The 26959-nt window shown below is 37.6% G+C and overlaps 1 protein-coding gene across 2 annotated transcripts in view; it reads left to right on the top strand.

Annotated features, from left to right (window-relative positions):
* LOC124163662 (neuronal acetylcholine receptor subunit alpha-10-like) overlaps nucleotides 1–26959 on the top strand; it is a 397294-nt gene that overhangs the window by 275788 nt on the left and 94547 nt on the right. For both annotated transcript variants that reach the window (XM_046540723.1, XM_046540721.1), the window contains exons 3-4: nucleotides 2416–2570; nucleotides 5068–5251. In XM_046540723.1, the coding sequence (XP_046396679.1) occupies nucleotides 2416–2570; nucleotides 5068–5251 (339 nt within the window). The remainder of the gene's footprint in view (nucleotides 1–2415; nucleotides 2571–5067; nucleotides 5252–26959) is intronic.

The raw sequence follows: 26959 nt of genomic DNA, 5'->3' as shown, positions 1-26959 counted from the left end.
TAACGAGTGATGAAAAAGGGATTTGATTTTCATCCCTTGAACCATCGCGAAAAATAATCGCTGGAAACCGTAATTTTTTCTGCCATCACTGGAGAGATTGCTGTTGTGGTCTGCGCAGTGGCCGAAGGCAATGGCTCATGGTTCGATTCCCGGTCCAGGGGAATTTTTCTTACGGTAATTCGTTCATTAACGAAACCTGGATAGCGTAGTTGTCTGCGCATTGTCCTGGAAAGCCAAAGGCCCGTGGTTCGATTCCCGGTCCAGGTGAATTTTTTTATTGGAATTGGTAATTCATGTATATTGCACCACCATTCACGCGGCATACAGTGAAATATTACACATACCGCCATGTGCGGCTTTAGTACAGGCTGAGGCTCTCAACTTGTTGTGGTTTCTTGGATATCCTTTCTTCCTCGCGTTGCCATCCGTGATGGACCGTGAGGGTCTAACTTCTAGTACCATGAGCGTCGATACAATTGTCATGGGAATTAAGAAACCTTTATCCCGTAGAGGTCTGCGCAATGGCCTGGAAAGCCAAAGGTTCGTGGTTCGATTCCCGGTCCTAGGTTAATTTTTTCTTATGGCAATCCATGCATATTTCACCACTGTTCACGGGACAGACTTCGAAATATCACAAATGATCGTGTGTGATTCAGGGTTTAGTGCAAAACTTCGGCGTCAAATCGGCGAAATGTAAATCTATGGAACGTGGGTGTTTAGGAAGGATCTGCAATTCGACAATGCCCCTGGAGTTGAGACCAGAGAAATTACTAGGAGAGAATTAATTGCTAATTTTTGTTTCAAGCCCACAATCGGTAATGCATATTCTTTGATAACTAATTTTGTGTGGCTTTGATATTATTTCTGTGATCCATGCATTATTTAAGACTAAATTACCTCAGAATGAAAATATTCATGAATGTAATTCTGATCATGTAATTCAGGCTTAAGTGTAAAACTTCGGCGTCCAATCTGCGAATGTAAATGGATGGAACGTGGGTGCTGAGGAAGCATCTGCAATGGGACAATGCCCCGCGAGTGGAGGCCAGAGAACTGCGCGAGAGTAATGAATGAAGAGGTTTTCTCTCGCGTGGTATTGTATCCTCAATGGAATTCGGCGCTCGTTTACATGCATTAACATCCATTCGCCTTTCGGAGAGAGAGAGAGTCTGACGAAGGGACTCAAGAATTCGAAAGTCGCCGGAAAGTTCTCTATTGTACGCCATCGTTTTTTTCTCCAGATGTCTCGTTTTGGCTAAATGACAAACGGGAAACTTTTTAATGGATGTAAATTTTGTTTTTTTTTCCACTCTCCCCCCTCTTGTCAACGTCGGGCCGGGCGAGAAAGGAAATATTTTGCCCCAGATTCAATTACGTGGAGTGAAATAAGTGCTAATTTTTGTTTCAAGCTCACAATCTGTAATGCATATTCCTTGATAACCAATTTTGTGTGGCTGTAATTGTGTTTGTGTGATCCATACATTATTTAAGAGTTAATTACCTCAGAATGTAAATATCCATGAATGACGATGAATCAATTTTGTTTTTTTTCGAGCTCAATTGTACATTTTACCCTTTAAAAGTAATTTGTAAAATTCACGAAGCTTCAAATTTGAAGGCTTCATAAAGGATTCCGTACTGCAATATTTTGTCAGCACCTAATGCTTTACACTATTATGTGATTTTTAGTGTTGATGGATGGATTAGATGGATTTTATATATTACGTTGTATTAGTTGCTGAATGGTTGGAGAGTAAGAGTATAAATGAAATCCAGCGTCAGCGTTAGTCTGATCCGGTCTGATCTTTTACAGCTTATTTATTATTAATCTTGTAGCTTTCGTGTAACTTTTAAAATTAAATATTTTGGAGGAATGTGCTTTGTATATCTTACATTGCAATATACGAACGTTGATCTGTAGGCCACAGCTTCACGTTCTAATCGATATATGTAAGTATTTTCCTAACTATTGTGCCATTTATGGAACTCCTAGATATCGGGCTGCCTCGGAAAATATCCGAAATTGCATTACTATAACCTTCAACCTTCAGGATCGGAAGGCAATCTCCTTGCTGTCAAAGCAACACGACATAAGGTTGAGATTGGAAAGAGGTTATTTGCTTCAAGTCGTTACTCAAGCAATTTATTTATTCAGCAGCCTAGAACTTGTTCCTCCATTATCATTAAAGTGATGCTTTGGGTAACTTGTATTTTGCCGAAAATGTTAACGCCTTCTGATTCTTTCATCCATGTTGATGAATTTATTTCTCAGGTTGGAATTTTGAGATCGATGTAACCAAGGCAGTGGTATTTTATTATTGTTCTATCAAGCTGTAAGAATAGTATAATTGCCTTAAAAAGATCAGGAATCAAAATTTTTACTTAACAATAACCTTATTTGTTCCTTTTTTTCAGGATGAGAAAAATCAGATTTTGACGACGAATTGTTGGATGACGCAGATATGGACGGACCACCATTTGAAATGGAATGCATCTGACTTTGCTGGCATTAAAGTGTTGCGCTTGCCGTACCAAAAAGTTTGGAGGCCGGACATCATTCTCTACAACAAGTGGGTGATTATTTTTGCATTTTTGTCGTAATTTTATGCACACAGTTTTTTTCACGGTCTCCCAAAAAGGCCTGTTCACACGATACATTATCACGTACGAGTTTATCTCTGTTTGCATGAATGATTTTTGAGGACCGGAACGATTGCGATCTACGATTGCATGAAAAAAATTAGAACTGGTTTTATTTTCTTTGCATTCCCACAAGTTGGGTGGTTACACGGTTCATTTTGGCGTTCATTCACGCGTCCATATATTTAGACATTAACCCGTATGTGTTAATGTACCGTGTAAACGGGCCTAAAGGCGCCACAGTCCTTTCAGTTCTTAATTTCACTGCCTTATGTTTCACAGATATTTTAAAATCAATCCTTTCCTTTTTTGTGACAGCAGTACGTGCTACACAGCCCCGGTGCAAATTTGAGCCCATAGGATGGCTACTGTATAGTATATTATAGGGCTAGAATACATTTTTTCGAATAGAATAATTTCAGTTTTGCAAGTGTAATTTCGATCAATTATGCAAGAGTTTAAATAAAGTTTCCCTGCCATGGCCTGGACTAAACTTCTTAATCAGAAATCGATATTTTTTGGCTTTGAACTTCCGTATGATGGTGTTCGGATTGTTGAATCTTTATTATTTTTTTTTGTGAAAAATATACCTTTTGTTCTATGCTTCCAATGAGATGATTTTCAAAAAAGCTTTTGAATTGGGTTTAATCCAATGTGGCGGTAGCTTAATGTTTATTTTTGGGTGGAATGAGACTTTCAGGATTATTTTTGACCTGGAAAAGAAAATTAATTTTACCACATCCTTGGTGTTTGCGACATTAATAATAATCTTAGGAAAATCGGGGTTGGGCATACTTGAACAATCCAACCTGAGTTTTTAGTCAAGAAATCTGAATTCAATTTCGTTCCGCGCAAGGCATCATGTTTATTCTTTAGAAAAAAATTAAAGCGAAGCTTATTCTTAGTTGACGCCTTAATTGCCACCTCATTCATATCAGTTGTAAAATATTGCTACTATTTTATCAATTGGCGTTAATGGAATTAGGTAATCTACGGAGTATTATAATATCTCTTTTTTGCGACAAATACGGAAATTCTATGTTTTCATATGGCCAGGAAATGGGTTGAGTTTAGCAAATTCAAATGATAGAATCAATATAGGTGAATTATAATGTAAAACGTGTAAAAATTGTCGTAATATTGACTTCTCTTTGAGGAGAACCTTATCCTTAGGGCTTCAGAAAGAGATAGATACTTTCCAAAAATAACCTTTAAGCACTAGATATTTACGCTCGTGTTAGTTTTAATAACATTTTTAATTGAGGAGTATTCAATCATGATAATTTTGTAGAGACCTGTATCCTCGCACAATGTATCCTGTTTCATAGATTTCTTTCATTTTCTTTCCTTCATCTACTTTCTTACTGTGGTATTTCAAAAGAAGTTAAAGTTTGTCTCGTATTCCCCTTATGGTGTAAATGTAAATTTTTGAATAACTATGACAGAGTTTAAACGTTAGAAGGTTAAAATTTTTTGCGCTAATTTTTCGAGTATTGATAGAGAAATCGTGGTAGAATGCTTTGCTGATGATTGAGGGGTTCTGAATTCATATCTCGGGTGAAATCCTCGGCGGACCCCATAAATCAAAATCGTGGAAATCTGAGGTGGCCAAGGAATAAGAATTTTTCCCCGTGCCATTAAAGTGTGAAATTCACTCGACTGTGGCATCGGTCGGGGCTCCAGAGCGGTGTAAATGCTACTTAACAATCCATTATAATCAGTGGCGCGGCAAGGAGGGAGTTTTTTTGGGGATAAATTCCCCCCCCCCCAGAGCTCCGAGAATTATTTTTATAAAAATATGTTAATGTGAAAAATTTATTAACTAATATTAACGGAACGGATGGCTTACAACCAAAACATCAAACTATTTACTCAGCCGTAAAAATCTCCATTTTTACCCATTTATCTTAAAATTTTGTGGGGGAGGGCCCCCGAACCTCCCGCTTACCCTGACGGCTAGTCTATACCCCCCAGATCGTCAAATATTAGTTTCGCATTAAACCTCCCTAGTATAAGACATGGTCTCAGGCGTTATTTTGCGGAATTGCTTCATTATAGCATAAAATAAAATAACTTTGTTTTATTCCACACTTTATTTTAAATGGCACGACCCGGGTTTCAACATCTAGTGTTATCATCAGATGCTATTTAAAATAAAGTGTGGAATAATACAAAGTTATTTTATTTTATGGTATAAACTTCCCTAGCCTTAACGTCTAGCTGCGCCCCAGATCCCAATTGTAATATAAGTGCAAGAGGCTGTGGTAATTCTACTATAGCGTACACTGTTTGCCTTGTGCGGTTTCAATATTCTTATTCCATCGGTAATTGCTTTATGTATACTCCTAATGTTGCTTTAATGTTTGCTTGTGCGTCCCAGCTCTCCCATTAATCCGTTGACTTAGACTTTGATCGTTTTGCCCGCAGCGCTGATTCGCAGTACAGCAGTGCGGTAATCAACACTAACGTGATTGTGAGCAGTAATGGGGAAGTGGTGTGGCTGTCGCACGGCATATACCGCTCCTCGTGCGATATCAACGTGGAGTACTTCCCTTTCGACGTGCAAAGCTGTTACCTCAAATGGTCATCCTGGACATACGACGGCTACCAGGTAGATTGATTTTATATTTTATATAAATAGTCTAGCTTTTTTATTTACAGCATTTCCGATGGATTCAAGAGAAATGCAAATCAGCCTTAACGCTGATTTAACTCTTCACCGCTATATGTATTATATATGTGATACACTACTCTCATTGCCAAATATTTATGAAGGATAAAATTCTTCCTCTAGTGTAGCATAGTGTATCAGATATGATGCGCCCCGTCGCTATACTATGTGGCTCTCGCAGCAGTCTGTAGGTACCAAAGGTGATCAGCTTCTAATTATGTTGAAGGAAGTCAGTTCCTCTCTTAAGAAACGAGAAAGAGGATTTACGCGAGTGATATCTATTTATGCAATTCGTAATGGTACGGGTGCCAATACCAAGTTTTCCATGATCCTGAGTATAGTATGACTCAGTGAGTATAGTATGTTGTAAAAGTTGTATATTGCATACGTTGTCTGTTTAATATGCATCCTATGTGATACATACTAAAATTTTTCTTAAAAATTAAAATATATCAGTTTTATTTAAAAACAGCATTATTTTCTAACACTCTGATACCTTCCAAGCGAAATTAAATTACCCGAACTGCCTTTGTTTCAGCTAATTGTATCTTACGTTGATGAAGGAATTTGATGCTGAAAAAATTATCAATGAAACGTTGAAGGAATAAAAACATGGCTTTTTCCACATGGCGATTTATTAAGACAGACTGTGATTTCGTTACAGCGTAGCATAATCAAGGTAGTAATAATGTTACGTTACGATAATTTTGATAATGTTACCCCGCAACGAATAAGGTCGGCCATAATTAATCGCCATGTGGAAAAACCCAACTTTTATTCCTTCAACTCCCACGATAAAGGATTTCCACGAAGTTCGCCCGTCACTATCAACTACCCTTCATTCATTTACTTGGAAATTCTTTCAATCACTTATTTCTATCATATAATCGAACCTCAATGTAAACATATCTTCATATTTGTATAATTGCTTATTTTGTTCGTGCATCATTATTTTACTGAGCCTGCTGTAGTTACTGATCATAATATGGATTGGTGAAAAAAATGCTTCTGCTTGTGCCTAGGAGTTTATCGTTCTCTGTTTTCTTTTCTAACTTTAGATTAGATCCTCGTGCGTGATCGTTTCCCTGGAATTTCAGGGGCAACTATTGTGATTCATAATGCATGCCAATGAATTTTACCGGTTGTATTGTTGGAGGTATCGAGGTATTGAAATTGGAGAGCAATAAGTTGCAGTTTTTCAAATATCTAATCCATAGAGAAAAGGTAGTTTATCCCCAAACGTTATTTCCATTATTATTTTTCCTATACTTGTTTCCCTAATTTTTGCAATTTATTTCGTTTATGATCTGTAAACTGTATAGCCTTGATGCCGTGCAAAACTTATTCCCTTACTAGAGTTGAAGAGGAGGCTGTCTTTTAATGTAATAAACAAGTTTCTTCCCAAGAAAATCGGTGAAAAATACGTGTTCACTAAATAATATTGTTGTTAGACAAAGAAATATCCGTAACTAGTTAATTACCACTAACTCCGCTAAATCCATGTATCTCCACGAAATTCAGCGACAGATGGGTTTTAAAATATTTGTTTCTTCGTTCCTTTACTACGAATGTACACACCGATGACAAGATTAGCCTTTGAAGCCTCTGCGACCTTAAGCTTCTTCTACAGTATTTCATTCTGTAAATGTATAAATACGGAAACTTTAATGCACGGGATAACCACTTTGAAAACTTTGAATCATATTCCTCTTTGATGATAGATTTTTCTCAAAGGATCCCCTAATAATCGGTGGAATCGATAATTGAGATTCAAAGTCGACCCATCCCAAGTTAAACCGGCTGTTTCATTCAGATAGCATAGAAAATTCCTTTCGTTAGGAGTAGGATAGTGTGGAATATATCATATGCAATTGTATTAGTGCCTAATGACCTTCAAATTGCACTGAAATACTCCTCTCTGCTTGTGTGCACTAGGTATTTTGATGATAGTTTTACTAATGTGCATAATTTACATTTAATGAATTTGGTGCTCCAGGCTACACAGTACATTTATGCGTTTGATTCCAGTTGGTAATTAAGAGACGTGACTCTTCCTGATTAAGAATTAATAAGTAAATGATTATAGCTATGACTTCCCTCCCTAATGGTAATCCAATGCCTTTCTGATAACTGGGTCATATGGCAATGGCAATAGCAAGACCCTTTCATTTAATAATTAGGTCATATTTCCTCATACAAGTCCAAAGAGCCTACCTACTCAAGTAAATCATGTTCGTGCCGAATTAATGTTTTATTTTTAACAAAATAATTTTCTCCATCTTCATGCTTGTCCAAAGCGGAGATAGAGCACATTATGCTTACTTATTCTTTGCGGTACTAAAATATTATCTACTTTGTCCGTGAAATTCAAATTAAAACTGTTTTAGGTTTTGCCATTGGAAAAAAAATTAGGGTTTAATTTCAATTTTTTTTTGCTTTTAACATCTGGAACGAAGATTTTACAGTTATCATCTCAATATTTATTCGTTTATTTAAGCAAATCAAATTTTATATTTTGATTTATATGAACCGAAATTAATACTGGGTTGAGAGAAAAATATTTTCTTCCGTACTACATCTTTCCTGAGTAGGAAGGTAAGTATCAATAAAAAGATTTGGTGCTTTCCTAGCGAATGAATTGATCTCGAAATCTCTACTGGGTCTGTAACTGCATTACTGCACTCGTTTCGATGGCCATGTTGGACATTTTTCTGAATGGATTACGTTTAAAAGTACTACCGCCTAATTTCTCAGGCATAAAATATCCGGATATACTATTAAAAATCGGAAAAGTACGTTCTATTTCGAGGAAATTAAGAGATACCTATAGATATAAATAGGGCGATTGTAAGTAAAAATTTGGTATTGATTATTGTTATTCACGGCTAAATTCTATTTTGTATGTCGGAGGTTGGCATTGCAATACATAATCTTCCATTGCTGAGTGATTGATTTCGGGGAAAATTGCCTGAGAATTTTGCATTCATGGGAACTTCACGAAAGCAATTGGGTCGTTTGAACCCTCCACACAAGGAAAGATGTGGTGACAATTTAATTTTCAACGAATTCCCGGCCCGTTGAAGCCAAACCAGTGCACTGAAGCTGGTCCGTATTCTTCAGTTTTGGTGGATTCGAATCAAATCTAAACAAGCTTCACTGTCTCATCGACCGACATTTTTCCCGTGTGGTATTTTTTGTTCTATTTTATCGATTTTATCCCGTCTGTTTGCCTTTTGAAAAATATATTATTCTCAGTGATGAAGTTGGGAGACCTGAAAACGTTCTGGAGACCAAATATTTGAGGATTATTTCCTTTGCTGAGGGAAAAAAATCGAACGAAAGACTGTGATGCTTTTCCAACCGGTTTAAGAATTCCTATTAATTCGTTTATTTTGTTGTACCTACAGTAATGTGAATATTAAATTCATGTGAATCTTAACTGAATATTATTTACATATTCTACCCCATCGTTGTTTTAAGTAAGTTGTTTGTATTATTCTTGGTTATATTTTTAAATAATCATCGAAGCAAGGCAGAAATTTAAATTTAATATATAACTGATGAGTGAAATGATGTAATACCTAATAAATGTGGTAAAAAAGGCCGCTATATTTATGTTTATACATCTGCATACTAACCCGCAATCTGCCTTAAGAGGTGTTTGGTGAAATGGTAACAAAAGGCATGATAGATGCTAATAAATAAATAGGATCACAAGCGAATATTATAAATTACCATGATGAGGGTGTTCATCTTTTACGATACTCGCTGAAATAAAAAAAAACTTTCTCAACGTTATTTGCACAGGAAAAACAAGAAATCGGCGAATATGGTTGTCAATAAGTCATGAAAAAACGTTTTTCAAGAAACGTTCAAATTGTCTCATTTCTTCAAGTAATTGATATGCAGAATTAAATTATCTCTCTACGAAGCTTTCTTCGACTATTTTTAATATAAAGTAACCATTTAATTACTGAAACATTGGCATCATCGGATGATTTGGTTGCAATAGGGAAAATTCTTGAGTATGACTGGATATCAGAATGAAGCCATCCATCACATTTCCTCTGTGGTGTTTTGGTGAATACGTTGTATCTTTAATTAATGCCTCTATCGAGGGACTGCAAGTGAACGAGATTTTCCGTGGCCAGATTCATCGGGAAATCTCCTTTTATAGAGAGCACGCCCGCAAAAAAAGACGCATGCATAAAAAATTCGGTGCTGTTGTCCTGATTAATTCCATTCGATTTCTTTTAGACTCACGATCAGAATTTATGGAATGAAAGTGGTAATTATTGAAAGTAATTTATGAACCTATTGTGGCGGCTATGAATTCATTCTGAGGGTTAACAGAAGCTCTTGAGATGCGAGAATTACTAGGGTTATGATGCAGTCAGGGGAATGTAATTTGGAAAAGGAGTTTTTAAAGATGCGAAGTTTGATTGAATCTCAAACAATGAGGTAAATAGAAAGAAATGTCAAAAATGCAATAGAAGAATAATGATTAATGAAACATTGAGATTCTTGGTTTTGCAACTAATTTTATACATATTTATTTCAAAAATACCTCATAAGCTGCTATCGGCAGCGTGAAACCATGACTTTAAAAATGAAAAATGGGCAAGGTTGTGCAATCGTATAGCTGTTACTTGCTCAAAGCTCTTGTTTAATTAATCTCAAAGATTAATTTTTTCAGGCAATTATCATCCCCTATTTTCGTCAAACCTTGATTATTTAACGTCCTTAAAAATTCAAAGCATTAAATAAATGCCTGGATACTAAAAAAACTGTTGTCATAGTAACTGCCTAGTGAATTAAAAAAATGCTTGCGTTACCATAGCTCGGTAACTAAGGAGTTGCGGCCCCATGTTTATGGGAAAAAAATGATTAAAATTGTCTCCCCTACTACCACCGCCTGAAGTATTGCAGGTTCCTCTTGAAACTCTATACATAGGTATTTCCGAAACAATAGTTAGCATATGCTTGCAAATACACAGAAAAAATTAATTACCTGTGGAAAATTTGCTTTTTTAAATGTTACGGTAATTCTTGCCAATTTAATCGCAAATGTGCGAGTGTGCAAATCGAGGTTACTTTTAAGAGAAATGGTTGACTAAAATACTGCTGTTTTTTTGCTGTTTACTAGAATTAGACTAGTATTTTCGGAATGAGTCGATGAACGTTTCTTCCTTGTGAGGAATACTTTATTGCAAATATCACACTCCCTTTTAAACTGTGACTCCATTCTTTCCAGATGATCTACTATATATAGCTATTTATGATGTTTCGGAAATAAGATATTAGAGTTTGCTTTCTAGTAAACAGCAAAAAATTACTTTCCTCCGGGAAATTTTCCCTCAAAATTCTGCAGTAATTCTTGTCAAGTTAATTGCAGATTTTTAAGTGTGTAAAGCCAGCTTACTTTTTATTGGAAGCGGTTGACGAAAAATGCTGAAGTTATTCAATGCTAAAATTCTAACCTCTTCTTTTTAATTTATGTACACCTCAATTTTTTTTATTTTTTATTATATTATTGTAAAATTTTTATAACCTTTTATGCCTTTATGTGTTTATCAAAATTATGTACTCATATTCATTCATAGCCCTGATGAAGGTGTATAAATATATTGAAACATTGGCAAAAATTTGAATTAAAAATTCTTCAAGATCTATACTCCGCGACACGAATCAAAGTGGCAAACGTTTACATCCTTGTAAGGAGTATTTTCTTACAAATGTCTCACTTCCATCTACCTTACGGCCTCATTTTTTCCGGGTCTACTATAAATATATCTATTTCTGACGCAATATGAGGTTATCGTGTTCTTCTTTTTCGTTCTTCTTCTTTATTGATAGTAAATAGCAAAAACTTAACTTCCGGAACATTTGCTCTCAAAGTTCTAAGGTAATTCTTCCTAGGTTTATCTCGTATGTGTTAGTGCTTAACTCCATTTTACCTTTAAGATGAGGTGAGTGATCCAGAATACTGCAGATGCATTGGAAATTAGGAGACGATTATTTTCTTTCTTTTTAGTAACAATTTTCTGCAAATTTCGCGCTTCCTTCTCCCCAGCGACTTCATTCTTTCCGGAAGTGCAACCTTTCGAGCAACTTTCGGCGAAAGGAGGGAGCAAGTGCTATTATTCATCAGCGCATTTCTTCTCGCCTCTGGGACTCTCACTCCCACCTATACTATCTCTTTAATTTGTGTGCAGAAAACGCATGCAAATCTGGCCCGAGAGTGAAGCGTTCTATGGCCGGGGGAAATTGGATTTTCCGAAGGCGTTGACGTGTCTACTCCTCCGAGGCGTAAGACGCCAATTGGGCGATCTCTCTCTCTCCGGAGAACGCCATTAACGATCTCCTTCTCCAACTTCTTCTCCCGGCGGGGTGCCGCCGCTTTTCGAAATTTTAATAACGCCCTCCTCTCATCGCCGCCACCGGAAGTCTGAAACTTTTAATCGCCGTCTCTAGCACACTCCTATATCTCCTCACCCCATTCTTCCTTGTCGGACCCAATTTCTTCTCCCTCTCCTTGTCTCTTTCCATGAGCAATTACCTCAAGCCATCGTAAATGAAAAGGAAAAATTTTTATATTCCACCAAATTGTTTTGCAGGTACAACTACGAGGGAAGTTAAATAAGTAATGAAACGCATTTTTTCTGAAACAAGGTTTGTTGTATTCAGAATTCAAATAAACCATCTCATTCCCCGATTTTTTAGCTACACAAAATTATTTGTTAACGTAATCACCACTCAATGATACGGCTTGACGTCATGTTGAAGGGAGGGCCTGTATGCCTGCACAGTACCATTCTAATGTCCAACGTCGAAGCTAACGTCGTGCTGCAGCAATAACTTCATCATCCTATTTTTATTTAATTATTTATTCTCAAATCCCCCGTAAACAGCACATAATGGCTTTTACAAAGGAGGATTAACAAAGGACGTTACGAACATCCATGCCCTGGATAGGGATCACCTACCCAGGCGGGATTCGAACCCACGAACATCGAGTAGGCCGGCAAGGACTTGACCCCACCGCCACCGAGAGCGGCAATTAGCGGCGATAATGAAGCATGGATTGGCCAATGACTACCCTGCTTTTTTTCATTGCCAGATCGCTGTAGACATGCTGCAAGGTCCAAGGAATATCTGAGATACATAACTTGGTTTTCCGCCAAAGAAACTCAATCCCTGCACGTTGTAGAACGCACCTCCGTTACATACGTTAATTTAACAGCCTCTTATAGCACGGTCACCAATCGTAAGTGAACGCAACTATACAAGACAAAGTGGGAATGTTTGAAAATGCACTAGAAGATATGCTAAGTTTTCAACAAAAATTGGCCGTGAAAAAAAGTGTTGCATTACTTATTGAACTCATATCGTATTTACGGCGCAGCGGCGTCGTATTCAGGTACTTACCTGTAGCCTACCGCGTAGTTCAGTACCTGGAAATTGGTACCTACATCTGCATCTACATAATAACCTGCAAGCCACCTTTATGGTGTTTGGCAGGGGTGATCAATCACAGCATGAAATAGTATTCCCACATGCACACCACACGGTCCAAAAAAATGTTACGCATACGAACAAATCATTTTACGACATTCATGCCAAGGAAAAACTTGCCAAATACTCATTAAAGTAATCTTCCAATAAAGCTAGAACACACAAAATATGCTGTTAGAAATAATAAGAAAATTCAGGAACATGCTTTAAGGTATAAAAACCTGTAGTTCAGTTCCTGAAGATGACACCGCTGTGCCGAAACTACCTGAAAAAAATTGGTGGAATATAACAAAGGTTTTCTAGCATTACGAACGCATAAAATCGTTTCAGGCTTGATTTTGTGGAAGTTTGTTTTATCCATAATAAAATCACAAATGGTAAATTCCACACTATTTAATTAACACTCATCGACCGTCCGTGGTTTCAACACTTTGTGTCATTTTCAAGGAAATTAAACAAAGCGCTGAAACCATGGTCGGTCGTTGAGTGTTAAATTAAATTGTGTGGAAATTGCCATTTGTGAAAGGTTATCTTTTCATTTACGATTAAGTGAACTACATTAAGGTTGAGCCTGAGAAAATGGAGATATTTCAAGCCGTATTCCTATGAATCCTCTTCACGTCTCAATCACGCCTCACGTGAAAGATAAACGCTGTATTTCTTACCCTTGAAACCTTTTAGGCGGTTGTGGGTAGCTGTGACCTCTGTTTCCTCGGTAAGTTCTCTACATGGAAGAAAATTTCTTAAACCACTAGTTTGTCTAGAGTGTAGATCTCTGATTAACCACCGTATCCGCGGTCGGAAGTGGGTTTTATACTACGTATATAGATGAGTGTTTAGGCAACATAACTCTCTCAGTGGTGATACCCGAAGGTCGGCTTGGTTAAGTGAGATTATAGCTTCCCCGGACAATCGCAACAGGCGTTGCCGAATTCAGGGTAGGGGCATTTTCTTTCTCTCGGTCACCTCATACCTCTAGTGTAATTTGCAAGGCTGCGTCCCATTGCTTCACTCGAGTTTCGAACCCAAAATGCTTTTCTCAACAAACGATCTGACAACTAGGCTACCATCCTCCCCAGAATTATCTTTTGTTAGAAAATTTTGTTAATTTTTATAATTTTTCTAGATCATCGAACCAACTTTTCCAAAATTGGTATTTCTATAAAATAAATTTAAGAACAATCTGGTTTAAAATTCAGTTCTATTTTTTAATGGATGAAAGTGTAGCCGACATGGTATTCCTATAGAAAATTGACTATTCGTGGGAAAGGAAAAATACGAGATGCGATGGGTTATTTTGATGTCAAATGCAATGGCAATACTTAATTGTAATTTTTGAATTAAAATCTCGTGTTTCGCTCCGGCACTGCCTCTGCACAATGCCACTATATGCGTCAACACTGTTGTTTCTCCTTTTCTATCCGTATGTTCATCCCAAACTGCGCTCGGCAATGATAAAATCACGAATGTTACAAAATAGGATCCTCAAGTTGTCATCTGAATGTGTTGTCATTGCGCATTGCGTTGCGCATTATAGTGGGTTTTCAAAAGTCGCTGCTCGCGTCGATGACAGAAAAACTGATCCGAGTTGTAATGGGAAATAAGGTATAATTAAGGGTATTAAGAGATATTTATGTATATAAAGATGTGATCTATCAAAAAATGCATAACATTTCAATGCTTCTCTCCGCAATTACATATATTGTACTGCGAAATATTGGAAATAAGTATTTTTGAGGTATTGCACTCGATCGATCACCGCGCCGGGGACATTTTTGAAAACCGATCAAAATGCAACCGAAGTGGCAACAGAAATTAGCGTTCTATGGAATGGAATTGGACCTCCTCTATGCAGTCCCCTAGGACAAAAGGATTGTTTTTTTATCGCTTTAAATAAAACAAAATTTATGAATGTTGGTCAACGACGTGTTTTAACCAAAAGTCGTTCCACGCATTTGATCCAAATAATGCCCCATTTTCATTCTACAGGCCCTTTACGTACTTAATTAACTTAACGTCTAGAAAAAAAATAGTAATTGAGGTCGAATATTTACGAGCGTTCCACCGATTCAATGAGTTTGTAAATTTTGATTTTTTTCCCATTTACTTGCTCTGTATTCATCGCGTAAATGCTACGCAAATCCGAGTTTATTTTAAAGGTAATTCCTGTTCTATAAAATTAATTTTGGCATCTTTCTCTAGGTAAGTGATATGAATGCAGAGAAATTTTGTGAAACTGTACGCTAAATGAGTTTATCATTTTCTCTTCTACCGTTAAAAATGACAATTTTTCGGTCGTTTATATGTTGTAGGAAAGAAAGAAATTGCAATAACAAGGTGGTGGGCGGGGTGAATTGAAATATCTTTCAATTATTTCTAGTTTTATTAGTATTCTTCTGCAAACCGAAGGTCATGGGTTCGAGTCCCACCTGGGTAGTTTACCCCGACCAGGACATGGATGTTTGTGTCGTGCAACCCCTTGGGCTCGGGTTCAAATCCCGGCGGCGGCAGAGAATTTTCAGCGATTGCCCGATCCCTGCTTGAATGGTGTGTGGAGGTCATTTCAAACACAACACTCCGTCCGTCGGATGGGACGTTAAGCCGTGGTCCCCTTGGCGCCTTTCGTTAAGAGTAGGCTAATGCAGACGCCAGGTTTCTCTCCACTCTTCCTTACCTACTCTTCCCTCAAAATCAATGGCCATCCAAGGGAATCGAAAAGAGAGCATTTGCTGTATGCATAGGAGCCGGTGATCGGGTTGGTGTGGTGGCTAATTGTGTTGGCTTCCCACCCTGTGGGCTCGGGTTCAAATCCCGGCGATGGGAGAGCACTTTCAAAGACTTCCCGATCCCTGCATGAATATTGTGTGGAAGACAATTCAAGTACAGCACTCCGTCCGTTGGATAGGACGTTGAACCGTAATCCCCTTTGCGCCTTTCGTTAAGACCCCGTTATAAAGGCCGCTAAGTGCTGTTTAAGGCTACTGCCGCCGCCGGTTTTTTCTCCACCTATGCCTCATGTTGCAAATGACCTTCGCTTTCGGTCGCCTCCTCCAAGTGCCATACCATTTTGTCCTGCGTTGTTAACGCTTTCTAACCCAGAGCTGCTTCTGGGAGAAATTAAATGTCAAGAGTTCTCATTTTAAGAATGTGAAAATTTTCTACTCGATCATTATTATTGACACGAAATCACAGGAGAACATGTAGGTTAAATATTTCCTGAATAGAGCTGAAAATGTATACATTTTCAATGTTACATAGAAGCAACATTGGGTTACAATGGGTTAATGTTGTAATCTCCGTTATTAAGGCAACTAAGTGCTGTTTACGGGCCATAAAGTGCTGTTTGAAGTAAATACATAAAATAAATATCTACTCAAAGTTTTCCTTTCCCCTCAAAACGCGGTGCTATTTCTGCAATAATTTGGCCTCTCGCTTAGAAGTTTAGAAGAGCTCTTTGCGTTAGCGGATTATAGAAAAAATGGGAATGGTGTTGTCGGTAAGGAATTTATTTGCTGGTTGTTAAGACTTTACTTGTCGCCGTCGGAGAATAATAAGTCGTATGTTTGAGGTCAGATGGCGCCTCTCGGAAGACGTGAGGACTTTACGCCGTTGTTGGTCGACATGTGGTGGGAAAGTATCTGTCTGCTGCTAGATCTGTGCCACCAGACAGTTTGAAAGTGCATCAGATGCAAATACCACCCCAGTGAACGTAAACATAAGAGCGTGAAAGATAACTTTTCGTCTCGTACTGGAGTTTCCATTTTGAGACATGTTTTCTCTTACGCTTCCCGCCAATGTTTTCGTGAACACGTCCTCTCTTGAGTTTGCGGTGAAGAAAGAGGATTTGAGAGAGGGGTTTTAACATTTTAAAGCCGTGCGGGAATGACTGGCGCCTAAAATCTGTTTGGCTAAACCATCGTCAGTCGCGTCACAATTTGGATTCGCTATGTGTCGCGCGGTGTCTCACAGACGCCATTTTGGAATGGTTAAACAAAATGCAGGAAAGTAGATATAACTGTTTTAACTACAATAAGTCATTAATTTTCATTAATTTTTCCACAATTTTTCCACACTTCGACTACTGTTGCCTGGTGTTTTATGGTCTTACAGCCGAACTCAATATTATGCTTCAACGCCTGATGAATTCATCTGTGATATTCATATATAACTTGCGGAAAGATGAACAAATAACCCCGTACCTTAACAAACTCTCCTGGATGGACATTAAAACAAGAAGAAAGTTTAAATAGGCCTGTTTCATGTATTCCCTGTTTAAAAATAATGAGCCGCAATGCATAATTGATTTTTATCCTAAGAGAACAACTTTGCCTAATGTTATCACCTGAGCCGATTCCAACTATCTCCATATATATCCCATTATAGGTCCACAACCTTTCAAAAATAATTTACTGTTGCCGCTTCACAAATATGGAATAGCCTCCCTAAAACACTCAAAGAATCTTCATCCCTGCAAATATTCCGAAATAAACTATACTTCGTATTAACCAGCTAATCTTAATTGGCTACTTATACACTACATAAACATGTTTTGTGTGTCCTGCATTGTTGTTTGTATATTTTTCTTCCGTTGTATTTGATTAATTTGAAAATTTTGTAAATGGTCATTTCTGTTAATTGTTTCAAATTGTTTTCTTCTATTGTATTAGATTAACCTGAAATTTGAGTGTATGTTAATTTTTGTTAATTGGCTGAAATTATTTTCTTCTGTGGTATTTGATTAACTTGAAATTTTTGCATATGTTAATTTTTGTAAATTGGTTCAAATTATTTTCTTTTGTTGTATTTGATTACCTTGAAAATTTTATATATGCTCATTTTTGTTAGTTGGTTCAAATGATTGTTATATTTGTTAAAATGATTGCTGAGCTATTAACTGTTTACAAAAAAGGTTCCATCGGATATAAAAATCTGAGAACAATAAATTATATTATATTAATGGAAAACTTAATTTCATGAATGGACAACAGCATTATGCATAATAATGATGGAGATGTTTGTATTAATAAAAGACTGAATACTACTTATTTTGACGTTTCTTACGGTTTTTCTTTCATCGAAATTATATCAACATGTTTAATTTGGACAGTAAATGCAAAAATATTTTTCAAAGTTTCACAGTACGGATTTTGCTAATAACCAAACAAATAATTTTGACAACTGGGGTAATAATTTATTTTGGAGACATTTTATATTGAACTTCTCGAATATGCATACATAGCTTATATATATATTAGTTGAACTTGAATCAAAATATCTCCCATTAGACTGTGAAGTTATTATGAAATGCAACCACAAAATTGTCATGTGTATGTTTATAGTTAATTTGATGCGTAGTTTTCCGCGGCGTTTTCTAGATGATGTCTCCATGTTCCTGGGTTTCACCGCGTGGATTTTCTTTGTGACGACAGTTTCGCCGGTATTCCAACCGGAGTCTTCAGGTCGATGTCGGGATTCAACTTTTGGTGACTTATATAGTTCATTTTTCGCGCCAATTTTTTCATGCTGGATGCTGATTGGTCCACCTTCTTTTCTCTCGTATGACCCTCTTCCACGAGCTGTGGAGAGGGTAGCCGTCTTCTCTATTAATGTTTTCTGGTGTCTTGAATATTTCGATAGCCTCCTTTATTAGCCTGGGGTAATATCTATTTTCTTTTGCAACAACTGATGCTTCGTCAAAGAGTATCTGGTGTCCGGGTTCGCTCCATGCATGCTCCGCAATGGCGGAGAGCTGAAATTGCTTATTTCTTGTGGCTCTTCTGTGTTCCTGGATGCGCACTTTCATTGATCTACACGTCTCTCCTATGTAGTCTTTGCCGCATGAACATGGCACCTTATAGACCCCTTCTTGAATGTCGTGCGGCAAAACGTCTTTTGGACTCGGTAGTACATTGCCATTCTTGGTGACACAAGTGAATCTTGTTACGACGTTGTGCTGTCGTAGAATCCTAGCAATCTTCTCTGAGGTGCCAGATACAAACGGAATTACTGCGTGTGCCCTTGCTTCCGTCTGATCCTCCTTTTCATTGGTGTTTTGATTAGATGTTAAGACGTCTTCGTTTAACTCCTTCTTTCTTCGATGTTCCGCTTCAGCGGCCCTTTTCAGGACCAGTTGTCCACTGTAGCCATTTCGTCTCTGTGTTTTTATGAGTAGATTTTTCTCCGACGATATGGACTCGGCGTCGGAGATATCGTAGGCTCGTCTCATTAGTGAGGAAATCACTGAGTGTTTCTGGGCTGGATGATGATGGGAGGCTGCGTGAAGATAGCGATGAGTGTGCGTCTTCTTCCTAAAGACAGCGTGTCCCAGTTTTCCGTTTTTCTTCTTTTTGACTAGGACGTCCAAAAATGGGAGCTGGTTGTTGTCCTCTACTTCCATCGTAAACTTGATAGCAGGATGTTGGGCGTTTAGATGTCGGAGGTAGTCTTGTAGGCATTTCTCTCCATGCGGCCAAATAACGAAGGTGTCATCCACGTATCTTAGCCACAGTTTAGGTTTCTTAGTGTAGCTGTCCATGGCTTCCGCTTCAAATTTCTCCATAAATAAATTAGCCACCACTGGTGATAGTGGAGAACCCATGCTCGCCCCCTCCGCTTGTTCGTATATTTGTCCGTTCCAGGTGAAGTAAGTTTTCCTTAGGCAGAACTCCACTAAGGTGGCGTAGTCTTCCGGGAACCCTTTTGTTTGTAGTCCTCGTATTATTTCCAACGAATCGTTTATGGGTACGTTTGTAAAGAGAGATTCAACGTCGAAGCTGACCATGATGTCTTTGTCCTCCATCGTCACTCCTTGAAGTATTTCGACAAAATGCGCTGAATTCTTCACGTGGGATGACGTCTTCCCCACGTATGGCTGTAGATGCCTAGCGAGATATCTGGCGAGATGATACGTAGGTGCGTCTATTTGACTCACAATGGGTCTTAACGGGATGCCTTCTTTGTGGACTTTAGGTAACCCGTAAAACCTTGGTGGTTTCGGAGCGGTCGGAAGAAGGGTACGTTGCTCCTCACGGGGGATGGAAGATTTCTTGATAATTTCTTTCGCCTCCCGGATCGTTTTTGCCGTCGGGTCCGTCCTCAGCACTCTGTATGTTGTTTCCTGGAGGAGGGCTCTGACTTTACTGTCGTATTCCTCTCTCTTCATGACGACTGTGGCATTCCCCTTGTCTGCGGGTAATACCAGAATGTTGGTGTTCTCCTTCAGTTTCCTCAATGCCATCCTATCGGCTCCCGTCGTGTTCTGTTTGGGCGGTCGAGCTTTCCGCAATGTAACCGCTACGTCCTCCCTGATGGCATCCGCCTCTGTCTTCGGTAGCCTTCTGATAGCGGATTCAACCCCGGTGATGATTTTCTCCGTCGGTATGGCTTTTGGGGCCAAGGCAAAGTTTAGGCCTTTGGAGAGTATAGCGTTGGTGGCTTCATCCAGTGGTGAGTCTGTCAGGTTGATGACAGAATGGTCCTTATAAGGGCCGCTCGTCGGGTGCTGTCTCGAATGAAGTTTCTCGTACTTGTTTTCTTGTTTTTCCCGGGTCGATGATTGTGTATTCCGGGAAGAGTCATACGTGATTCTGTCGATGGTATCCCAGTCGGCGGCGTTGAGAGTCCTCCCCAGTTCGAGGTGAAAAAAAGGCCAGCATGAAAAATTGGCGCGAAAAATGAACTATATAAGTCACCAAAAGTTGAATCCCGACATCGACCTGAAGACGCCGGTTGGAATACCGGCGAAACTGTCGTCACAAAGAAAATCCACGCGGTGAAACCCAGGAACATGGAGACATCGTTTATAGTTAATGTTTTGCATCCACATCAATATAGTAAGCCACCATAAGCTTATAGAGCATAGGGGAAGGCGGTACATTATGCGCCAAATTTCACTCAAAAAATGTGAGAGCCATAGTAAATTCTTCACAATAATAGTATTAATAATAATTTTAATTCAGGTGTCAAATTGATTAAATTAAAAATTCGTAGCAATTAGACGCATATCCAAATTTTAATGCTTTAAATAGTTGTTAGTTTAAATTTCAAACGCATTTAAATACTTTGCGATTATTATCACGAAACTATTAGCATGTTGCTGCATGCTGCTTAACTGAAGTTGCCGCGTGGGTTCTACCAGACTAGACAAAATATCAAAATTAATTCCATAAGTGTGATAAAATAGACGATATGTGCAAAAACTAAGCCCTGATGAAGGTTTTAAAATAAACCGAAACGCTGGCAAACAACTTTTTGCATTACATATGACCTATACTCCAGGAATTATTTAATCATTAATTAAATGAGGTCAAGAAAAGAGAAAAACATCTAATTAAAGCAGGATGTCATTTCACTACATCTCACCTTCCTCAATTAATTTTTTTTTGTACTTCCAAAAATAATTTCTTTTTAACGGGGAGAAAGTTGATAAAATACTAGTTGCGTTGAGAATAACATACATTGGCTAAGGAAATGGCGTTTGAAATTTTTTTCATCAGCCTTTTGATTTGAACTCAAATTCATAATAGCTAAGGTAAAGTGATAATAAGTGAGGTAACGCCCGTGATTAGTCTATGATCGGGGGAAAAATAGGTTGGAATGATAGCTTGGAGTAGATAAAAATAGCTTGAAGTCTGTATATTTCTCGTACATTGGATGTAACTCCCGAGTGAAATTTGCTTTCTTCCTAAGCAGTGGCGAGGAATTGCGCGTTGTGTATGGTATGCTGTGAGCGTGGGTGTCTTTCTTCCAAAGAAGCGTCTCGTTAAATTGAACGTGTCTCCACGTTAGTTTATCAACGAATTGAAAGTGCTGAAGGACGTGATTCGCTAGGGAATTCCATATATGTGGCTTCTCTCATGCTGATGCTTTTTGTGCTCCGTTATCGGAATATTTATTTTAATTCTGACACGTTTTGAATTTTAAATTTATGGAAATTGCCATATCTGGACTTTCACCAATGACCTGCGTGTATGTTATCAATGAGTTAGTAATTCTACATCCGTCTTCTCTAAATTTCCCGTGGTTGCTTATTTTGCCATTTTTTTCTGGAGAGACTGAGGTATATATGGGATTTCCGTGGCCATGGGAGTTTTTTTTTATTTGTTATCATGATTGTCGAGAGTTGTTATGGAAGCATTCAGCTTAATGATGTGTAGTGGTCATATGTATTGTTCGTTTATGGCTTCTCATTATGGATCGAATTAATTTAATTTCGTTGATTACATGGATTACTCTTCCCTTCATCAAATTGTGAGTTGAATTGGAAAATAAAAATAGTTGGCTCCCTGCGAAGGCATCTCTAATTAAAGGAAGAATTTGCTTGGCGTTGTAACGCTTTCGGCGACTTACTGCAAATTTTCGGCGTTTTTAGACCAAAGATATTTTTTTATGTAATCATTTTTTGTCCTACTCTATGAAATATGTTCCGTATTCCGCGGAGTCTTGGGTACTAATTACACGATTCCTATTTTTATCCTTTAATCTTAGCTTCTGACATTATTTAAAACTTCAAAGCATATGTATGTAATCACTTTTGATTTTGTAAGAAAACGTACACTCTGAAATGGGCGCAGTAAATATGCATGGCCTATTTCGCTGTTTATACATATCTGATGTATTGATATTCATCCCTATTATGTCATTTTTTTAGGGAATAAGGACAACAGTAATTAAATAACTCAGTTATTGCAGACGAAGTTATTCGGAACCCGCTCTCTTGTCACCTAGTTGAAATATCTTGATCTTCTGAAAATCAAACCATGGTTATGAATTCTGGTCTCTGAATTGGAAAAATGACTGCTTAAAATATCTCGAAAATCTGGGTTATATCTTTTTATCTTTGATTTGACTTACAGGTCTATGGTTTGCTTTTATAACCCTTCACTGTATATTTTATCATATATGATACACTACACTCAATGCCGGTTATTTTTGAAGGGCACAATGATTCCTCTCTAACGCATGGTGTATCAGTTATGATACACTCCGTCGTTATACTATGCGGTTCTTGATGCAATCAGATGGTACCAAAGGTGATCAGCTTCAAATTATGTTGAAGGAAGTCAGCTCCTTGCATGAGAAACGTGTAAGAGGATTTACCCGAGTTATATCTATGTATGTAATTATTAAAGTTACGGGCGCCAGTGAGAATTTTTCAATAAGTATGTGAAATGGAAACCTTTTGTGGAAAATTGCCAAATCTGTGAAACATATCTATTTGATGTAAAAGTTGTCTGAAACCATAATGTATCTTATTTGGTACACTTTAAAATTTTTAAACAAATAAAAAATAAAAATAGCAGAGAAAGTTATTAAAATGTATTAATTGATGGGTTTCTGGATATATTTTATAGAGAAAACATTTTTTGGCACTTAATTAGAAATTCATGCACGTTTAGGGTTGAAGCAAAACACACTGTAGAAAATTGGTGGGTATATTCGTTGATTGCTATCGTTTTCATATAACAGCTGCGAGCGAAAATCCGTCAGGGTGACGCGGACCACCATTGCTTGCGCCAAGTTTATAGCTACGCTCTATGAAATATGGGATAAATTCCATCTCATGCCTCTCAGCGCTTCATTGTTCACATCTTTTTGCATCACTTTACTGCGCGTGCAGCTGTAATAAAAAAATTGTGGATCCGATTTCGTGTGACAGCACCATTGGTGAAAATCAGGCAAAAAATGATTTAGGACCTATCCGAGCTGTTTATGGAGCCTTTGCTTTAAAAGAGGAGTCCCCGGCGGCGGGGTTGCCTCACAATAGGGATGCGTCAGTTCTTCATATCGGGAGCTCTGGCCGATAAGTCACCCTTCTCTCATGCCTCGAGGAATTCTAGAGGCACGATATAAGATGAATTTCAGAGTTGAACCTCATTTCCAGTAAATAGGCGATAAAAAAAATATGGCTATGAAAATTGTGATGCTTATAAATTTAACCCTTAATAACCCAATGGTGCTTCTAAGCAACATCAAAAATGTATAAATTTTCAGCCCTATTTGGGGAATATCAAAACTAGACATTATTTTGTGGTGTAAATTTTAATGATGAAATATTTAGCTACCATGATAAACATGATTTGATGGAAAATTTTCAAGTTTTCAAATTGAAAAATCTTGAAATTTGATTTCTCCCCGAAGTAGCTCTGGGTTAGAAAGGGTTACTTTAGCCATGAATAATCGATGCGGAAACAGAGAAAACTTTTTTAGGCAAATAAGGCTTTATTGATTTTGGTTTTAAGGTTTTTAAGATTAGATTCACTATTACAATCCATTTTCGGGTGTACGTCTACGTGCTTAATATTTAAGCTCGATGTTTCGTTCCTCCTGCAGGAAACGTCGTCAGGAGTCACAAATCTGTGAAACATATGTATTTAATGTAAAAGTTGTTTATGGTAATATAGTTGTCTATATTTGTTGTTGTCTTCTTGTGAGTCTCCTGACCACGTTCCCAGCAGGAGGAGCGAAACGTCGAGTTTAGATTCACTATTACAATCCATTTTCGGGTGTACGTCTGCGTTCTTAATATTTAAACTCAACATTTCGTTCCTCCTGCCGGAAACGATGTCAGGAGACACAAATCTGTGAAACATATCTATTTCATGTAGAATTTGTTTATGGTAATATAGTTGTCTATATTTGTTGTTGTCTTCTTGTGAGTCTCCTGACCACGTTCCCAGCAGGAGGAGCGAAACGTCGAGTTTAGAGTCACTATTACAATCCATTTTCGGGTGTACGTCTGCGTTCTTAATATTTAAACTCAACATTTCGTTCCTCGTGCTGGAAACGTCGTCAGGAGACACAAATCTGTGAAACATATCTATTTCATGTAGAAGTTGTTTATGGTAATAAATATTAAGCACGCAGACGTACACGCAAAAATGGATTGTGACAGTGCAAGGCTTTATTGATTTGAAAATGTTATGCTGTTATGAATGGGTAATGCAAGCATTGATAGTGGAGAAGTTACATACAAGGCTTTTATGAGTGAACTTCTCTCGGGTTTGCTCGCGGGTAAGAAAATTTAATCAGTAGCCTTGAGAGTGGGTAACGAGACCAGGGACGCCGACTTGCAAAAAATATTGGGGGGGCCCAAACCGGGGATATTTCCCCGGGAAATTTTATGAGTAGTGAGTTTTAAGTTTTTTAAGCATTTTAGAAGAGTCATTTGATCAACATTAGAGCACTGAGAACTCTAATCTCGATATCTGGACACTCCGGGGAAAATCGACAAGCCTGACACTTTTTTCCTCACACCCATAACGAATTATTGAGGGGGCTCGGACCCCCTCAAGCCCCATGGAGTCGGCGCCACTGAACGAGACGGAACCCGGAACGTCGGCTGCCTTAGATTTCCTTACCCGTCCATAAACCCGAAAGAAGTTTATTCATTGTGTTCGCCTGGAAAGTGTATAATCATATACGGGCTTTAATGGTTTGGGATTCAATGGGGCTGGGATTAGATGATGAAAAAGATTAATAGAAAAGTAAGTATTGAGTTTGTTTCAGGGATTTATTTTGGAAATTTAATATTGCTATGGAAGATGATTTTAATTGCAGAATAGGAGCAAGGCTAAGGTTCTCAGATATCGTTCGTTATCAAGAGATGGTGTAAAAACATCGGATAGAAGTTGAATGTAAGGATATTATTTTTTTATTGAAAATTCATTTTAGTTTTGGTAAGGTTTTCAGAGTAGCTAAGTTTTGATAAAAGTATTTGTTTTTAAACTCTTGAAAATATTTTTGGCGAGAAATGGTGTTGAAATATGATTCTATCCAGCAATAACCTTTATTGCAGTGGTTGATTCATAATAATAATATAATAATAATAATATATAATTTATTCCATTTACAATCAAATATTACATTTTAGAACATACTTAAATATTTTGGAATATATAGGTACCCCTTTTAGTAGTTTTGGGGCTACCATCATAAACTTTTTACATAGGTCTGGTGCTAGCACACATGAGAAGTAAAATTTCTTTGTATTCAGTTATTTGTTCTATTGCCGATTGCATTCATTATTACAAAACGTATTTCAAATATTTGGACAAGGATAACTATTTTTCTTATTTTTCTTATATAAACGCATAATTACATACATAGAATATACAATATACCTTTTATTGTAAACTTTTTAACCCACCTTTCTTAGTAGAAACTCTACTTCCTCACACATCATAAGCCATTTTTTAACTGCGGATTTAAATCCCCATCTTTTTTCCGAGTTTGCTACATTACTCGGCAACATACTAAACAATTTAGGCCCTAAGTAATTGTATGACTGTCGATAAATTTCGGTCGTCGGCCTAGGTATATGGAAGTTTCTCCAAGCTCTAATGTCATAGTTTTGTGGTCGGGCCTTTTCACCACTACGGTTATAGAATATTCTAAGGACTTTATAAATGAATAAATGCCTTAGTGGGAGGACATCTAATTTTTTGAATAGAGGAAATGAGTGGCTTTTCCTATACGATCGTGTTATAACCCTGATAACCCTTTTTTGCGCCACTATCAATGGTTTAATGTTGATAAAATATGCTCCACCCCAGCAGGCTATTCCGTATTGCAATCTTGAATTAACGAGAGCATAATATACCATTTTTAACACTGATTCAGGGCATATGTATCTGAGGAAGTAGAATTTTCTTACAATAGTAATCATTTCTGATTTTAATTTATTTATGTGAGACTTCCATTTACAATTTTGGTCAAAATATATACCTAAATATTTTATGTGACTAACCTGTTCGATCAAAATACATTTATCACAGGAAGTAACATTATCTTTTATACAATTTGCACATTGATAGTATAGTTTACTTTTGTTTGAGGTAGATTTACTCATGCTAAACATAATATATTTCGTTTTTTCACTTAACAACATATAATTAGCCGAAAACCACATATTGAGTGTTAATAGATCACTTTGTATGTGTTCATATAGATCATCAACACTATTAACAGAGTAACTTAGTGCAGTGTCATCTGCGAATGACGTTAATTGACCTTTAAACCTGCCAGCACATAAATTGTTTACATATATTAAAAACAGTATGGGTCCCAACACAGACCCCTGTGGGACACCACAGGTGAGTCGAATCTTTTCACTGTAGCAATTTTTGAGACGCA

This window comes from Ischnura elegans, chromosome 8 (genome assembly GCF_921293095.1).
Source record: "Ischnura elegans chromosome 8, ioIscEleg1.1, whole genome shotgun sequence".
Taxonomy (NCBI): domain Eukaryota; kingdom Metazoa; phylum Arthropoda; class Insecta; order Odonata; family Coenagrionidae; genus Ischnura; species Ischnura elegans.
The sequence above is the reverse complement of the archived record's forward strand: the minus strand, read 5'-3'. Positions and strand labels throughout refer to the sequence as shown.